The sequence below is a fragment of the Parasteatoda tepidariorum genome, chromosome 7, assembly GCF_043381705.1.
Source record: "Parasteatoda tepidariorum isolate YZ-2023 chromosome 7, CAS_Ptep_4.0, whole genome shotgun sequence".
In the NCBI taxonomy this organism is placed as follows: Eukaryota; Metazoa; Arthropoda; class Arachnida; order Araneae; family Theridiidae; genus Parasteatoda; species Parasteatoda tepidariorum.
Window position 1 is genome coordinate 17,880,042 of NC_092210.1, and position 5,917 is coordinate 17,885,958.

Here is a 5,917-nt window from a genome sequence, read left to right on the forward strand (position 1 = left end):
TACTACTTTTTTATCCAAAATTGTCATTAATTTTATGAAATACAATTCGGAGAAAATAATTCTGGTGAAATTACGACACTGTATGGTACTGCTTAAACTTCTGGTAAAAAAAATATAAATAAAATAAAAAAATAAAATAAAAATATATAATAGCTAAGAAAATCAAAATATATAGTATTTAAACCCTTCATTTGGTAATTTTTCCGTTTACATGGTAACAGTTTACCGGAAATTCTATTTTCAAAATTATCGTTCTTATTACCATCCATTTAGCAAAAAATACAAAACTGGAAAGTAAATTTAACCAAATAAATATATTCCATGCCTGCCTTCAAGGTGTCGTGACAAAATTACCAGATTTTACCACATTTACCAAATTTTATAAGATAATAAAAAGCACATTGTATTGTTAAATTTATCTAATTCACCAAAACGTTTCGGTAAAATTTACCGAGCATTTTGTTGCTCCCATGGAGACAAAAAATACTGTAAATTGTACCATATTCTGGTTGCTTAGACCATACTTTTTTCTCAGTGTATAATTATTTGAATCATATACCATTATTATTTTTATCAAATACTATTATTACAGTATTTAAATGCAATTATTAGTTTCACTCATTAATTTTTTATCAAATACTATTATTCCAAACAAGCACAATAATAATTTCAATCAATTTTTAGTATTATGATTAAGCAAGTACAATTATTATCAAGTATTACTCTATAAAAATTTCCAGATCAAATCAGGCTAAAATGTATTGACACCCAGAGTTCAACATCTATAAAATCCATTTTTATCGTAAAATTTCATACCATTATTTTTACAATAATATTTAAAACAGTGATTCAGGGATTTTGCATTAAATATTACGGTTAAAATTATGGTATATCAGATTTTTTGTTCTGAAAAATTCTACGCTAAAATGTACCGGTAAAATATACCATTATGCCTTAATAAGATAAAAGTTAAAGTAATACAATTATTTTCAAGTAAAACACTATTAAAAATGCCGGTTCAAATTGCAATAAAAGGTACAGGCCACCTGAGTGCAGCATTCGTAAAATCCATTTTACCGTAAAATCTTTTTTATTGTAAAATTTTATACTGTAATTTTTACAATAATATTTTTTTCTATACAGTGATTCAAAGATTTTACGTTAAATGTTTCTGTAAAAATTACGGTATGACAGATTTCTTGCTCTATAAATTTTTGCGATAAATAAGGATTTTACGGCAAAAATTACTAGCATCCTGAGTGCCAGTACTTTTTACCGTAATTCAATAATTATTTTTAAATACATTTTAATACATCATTGTTAAATATTGGACTTACCACAAAGCCCCTGGTACTTGATAATAATTTCTCTAACTTGCGTGCAAGCAGCTTTTTCAAGCTCACATACATTTGGGTACGTCGTACCATCACTACCACACACCGGACGGGAGCCACGACTATCACCATATGTTGCACATTTTTCTGAACAAACACACTTAGCAGATTGATTATCAAGGGATGGTTTACACTTGGATCCATAGTGGCACTCTTTCCCAGCACATGGGTCTTTCACATCTGCGGGAAATTTGTAACAACCGAAAGTCAAACGAAATAAAACAGTTAATACTATTAAGCTGTTTAAAAAATAATTTAATAGAGGCTTGAAGAACATGTTCTGATTTTGCTTAGCTTAAAAAAAAATTTGTAAATGCAAAGATTATTTTTGAATTGTTTTGTATTTTACATAAATGTTTTCACTAGTTGTTTGTATTTTTTAAAAATTATTTTTGGAACAAAGCATTTTATTAAAATTATTTTTTCTTAAAAGCGTAAAAAGCAATCATTAATATACAGCAATAAGTATGAAGTATCATTTTTGTTTCTAACATATTTTAAAATACTATTAAACAATAGTTCTCTCCCCCAAAGCATTTGCTTTTAAATTATTTTTTTTAATTAGTGACATTAAATAAATCTTTCAAAACTTCTTTTAAAACTGCTAAAAATACGCAAATAAAAACGACGCATATTTGCAGGAGTTTTTCGAACTATATCAGATACTAATTAAACTTTCATTTAGCTTTATTGATATTTTAATGTTGTCAAAAAATTGTTTCTCTGAAAATTTGCCATTTGATTAATTTGAAATGGAATTGCTGCTAGCCGAAATTTCTTCAACCTGTTCAGACGCGAAACTGTCGTTGATATGATTTGAATTTCTTCTGTGCCTCATCACAACGATGCTCTTCCAACTGAGCTTGCGCATGCGCCCTCCTCAATTTTTCCATCTTTTGATTTCATCATAAGACGTGCTTATATCTATTGTTTAAAACACCATCAAGCAGTTTCTGAAGTTACAAGAGGGACTGAATTAATTCTCCTTCAATGAACATTTACAAAACTTTCAGGATAAATATATTCTTCTATTTGCTTTTAATATTAATCACAATTTTAAATGATTTATTTTCTGCTTTAACACTTTAGAAAGATAAAACTTTAGAAATAAATGAAACGTTATGCATATTTTATTTTAAGAATACACAGAGAGCAAAATAAGAAAGAACGGATCATCTGAGCAACTTTTGATGTAATAATCTCATAAACATGCAATTTTAATATTTTGAGAAGCAAACTTTCAATATGCTTAGAAAATATATGACTATAAAAACGACTATAAAGATATTTAATAGTTATAAGATATTTTTAGTTTAATATAAAGATATACGACCGTAAATCTTTGGTATTAAACTAAATTTTTAATATTATTTAAAAATAATATAATAAAAATACAGCTTATTACTCAGAAATTATTTGACCGATTCTACTCTAAACTTTGATTCTGGTCATTTAAAGTTATACTAAGCATAAAGTTAGGTATACCTTAAAATTCAAAATTACTTGGATCATTATTAAGATATATAATAAAATATAATAAATGATGTTAAAAGATTGTAGTTTGCATGAAATTATCTTTAGACAAACGAGTTTTATGGGAACAGAAAATACATTTGATTCGCTTGAGTAATTCTATGTGTAAAGAGACGCAAAAAGTAAAACTAACATTACAGAACCTTAACATTCAATCACTCTCCTGACGAAACTAAAAGTTATATTTTTCAGTCCGAATCAAAAATTTAAATCTTTAATAAAAGAAAGGAAAAAAACTGAACGTTATTTTAATAAAAGTGCATTTTCGTACCTGCAAATTTGAAATACAATCATCTATATTAATTAATTAGCGTGCCTAAGGTTATTCTTTTAGATCATGAAGATTGCAAATTAGTGCAAAATAATCCAATTATTTGATCAAAAGATATTAAGGTGTTCCATTCTTATTAGGGGGACCGGAAAGTAATATTGTTTGGGTGCGTTAAATATTCGTTAATCTTGAAAACCAATTCATTTTCTTCGATCCGGCATTGAAAGGCTGTTGGTAACGAGGGTGAATACATTACTGATTAAAAAATAAAATCTTGATAACAAATATCTAATGCACCGAAACGACATTACTTTCCTGTTCCCCTAATATTTTGAGCACTATACACTAAGTGGTAATTATTAAGTATTACAAGTCTAAATTACACTCTCTCTAGAGAATTTGGTATATTTCCAGGTTTATTTCAAAAAAAATTTTAAGCTTTTAAATTATTTCATCAGTCAAACACATATTCATTTAAAATTTGTTGAAATTCTTTTGTTAATTTCTAATACTGTACAAACGTTTTGGTGCTTAGTTGCTAACATTTTTGGTGTTGAAGTAAATTTTCAGATTTTTTATTTACTTTTACTTTTTTATTCAATTATTCAAATAATGTAATTTATTACTGAACAAGAAAATAATTGTTTAAAAAAAGTGTAATATATTAAAAGAAAAAATCTGTTGTATTAGAAAGACGCTGTCGAGCAGATGGTTAAACCAAGGTTGGCATAAAAACCAGGTTTTTTGAGGAAAAACAAAAAACAACCAGTTTTTTGGGGGGAAACAATCCATTTTTNTTATTACTGAACAAGAAAATAATTGTTTAAAAAAAGTGTAATATATTAAAAGAAAAAATCTGTTGTATTAGAAAGACGCTGTCGAGCAGATGGTTAAACCAAGGTTGGCAAAAAAACCAGGTTTTTTGAGGAAAAAACCAAAAAAAAACATTTTTGGTTTTTTCCAAAAAAACAAAAAACAACCAGTTTTTTGGGGAAAAACCATGGTTTAAACCACATGCCAACCATGGATTAAACTAAAGTAAAAATATTGGAACAATTTCAGGATTCAGTCTATTTAAAAAAAGAAAATACATTAAAACACTTAAAATTGAAGAATTCTTGCTTACAGAGTTATGACATTTTATTTACATGTAGTATAATACAAATTATTTATCTGCATACGTAGATTCTTTTTAAACTGAAGTTAGAATAAGATTGAAACTATCTATAAATTATTTTCGATATTTGGTGTAATAAAATGCATATGACACGTGTGGAATCAATCTCTGATTGATGATAATAATTAAGTCTTTTTTCTTACTCTGCATGCGTTATTAATGCATGTAAAACTTTTTCATTCATAAAATATTTATAAATTCATTTTTACGAAATGCATCAGATAAAAAACAATTTTTATTTTCATTTGGTCTTGCCTTATACTTAATCTAGAAATCAAAAGTGAAGGATTCAGAGCTAATTATTTTTCGTAAAACAGTGTATATCAAACATTTCAGTTTTATTTTAAAGACAAGTTTTCTGTAGGATTACAACCGATCCCAGATTCCAATACTGTGTATTATGTTAAATTTATAAGGCATATAATTATTTTGAAACCTCATTATACCAAATTTTAAATCTAATAGTTTCAGGGCAGAAAAGCAAAATGCAACATTGAGAAAAAAAAATTTGCGAAACAATTCGTAAAAAAAACAGTTAAAATACAAATTAATTAAAAAAAATTAATATGTTTAAGTCAGAAACGAAATTGGACTTTACAACAGGTCAAATTTCAACTCTGTAGTTGTATTCTGCGGCCCACAGAGTCACCTGTATGGTATTTTTTCTTCGCGTTTAAAAGTTTATAATTCTCATACTAACAACCCAATATTAATTGTTTCGATCTATCGTACTTCTTGTACATTTTTCTACAATTCATCGTAATTTCAAACTTCTAAGTCTAATAGTTCTTACGCAGGAAAACTTGAAACTGATCACCCAAAATAGCAATGTCGGCAATAGCAATCACCCAAAATAGCATTGTCGGCAATAGCAATCACCCAAATTAGCGATTTGTCAATATCTGGAAGGTTCCAAGTAAGGTTTACGGATTATTAGCAGCAAACCAAGTCATTTAATCTCTCTAGTTTTCCTAGCCTTTTCCAAGCCTATTGAAAAAATTTAATTGCTGAACCAGGAAAAAATGCACGTCATTGTAAAGAATTATGGCATGGCAGATTCTTGGACTCATCTCCCTTGCATGTCCACACTATTAGGCAAGCATTGAATTCGATATATATATATATATAACAGGACATTTAAAGACAACAGCAAACGTCAGACCGTGGAAGATGTTATAAAGTTGGTCAATACACTTAGTCGGTAAATTTTATCTCATCCTCCTTACTCCTCAGATATTGACCCATCAGGCAATATTTTTCATAAATAACATTAAATTTAAAACATATTTTCCAGATGTATTTATAAATTAAACAATTAATAAAAAATTAAATCATTGTTTATTACCGAATCATTTTTATTTTTGTTTGTATGAATGTACTACCGCCAACGTAAAATAATATATTCAGTAACTGTACATTTTATTTTTATGTAAAACATGCAGTAAATTACCTATATCTTTTCCAAAACAGGCAATCAATTATTCTATATGCAAAAGTATTAATTTAATTACTGCTCAAAATACAAAACTTTATGTGTATATT

General features: G+C 27.3%; 1 protein-coding gene across 1 annotated transcript in view; it reads right to left on the reverse strand.

Annotated features, from left to right (window-relative positions):
* LOC107441545 (agrin) overlaps positions 1-2,226 on the reverse strand; it is a gene marked incomplete in the record, with an annotated part of 156,998 nt that extends 154,772 nt beyond the window's left edge. The window contains 1 exon segment of the mRNA XM_071183122.1: positions 1,338-2,226. Coding sequence (XP_071039223.1) covers positions 1,338-1,671 — 334 coding nt within the window.
* Between the last annotated feature and the right edge of the window lie 3,691 nt (positions 2,227-5,917).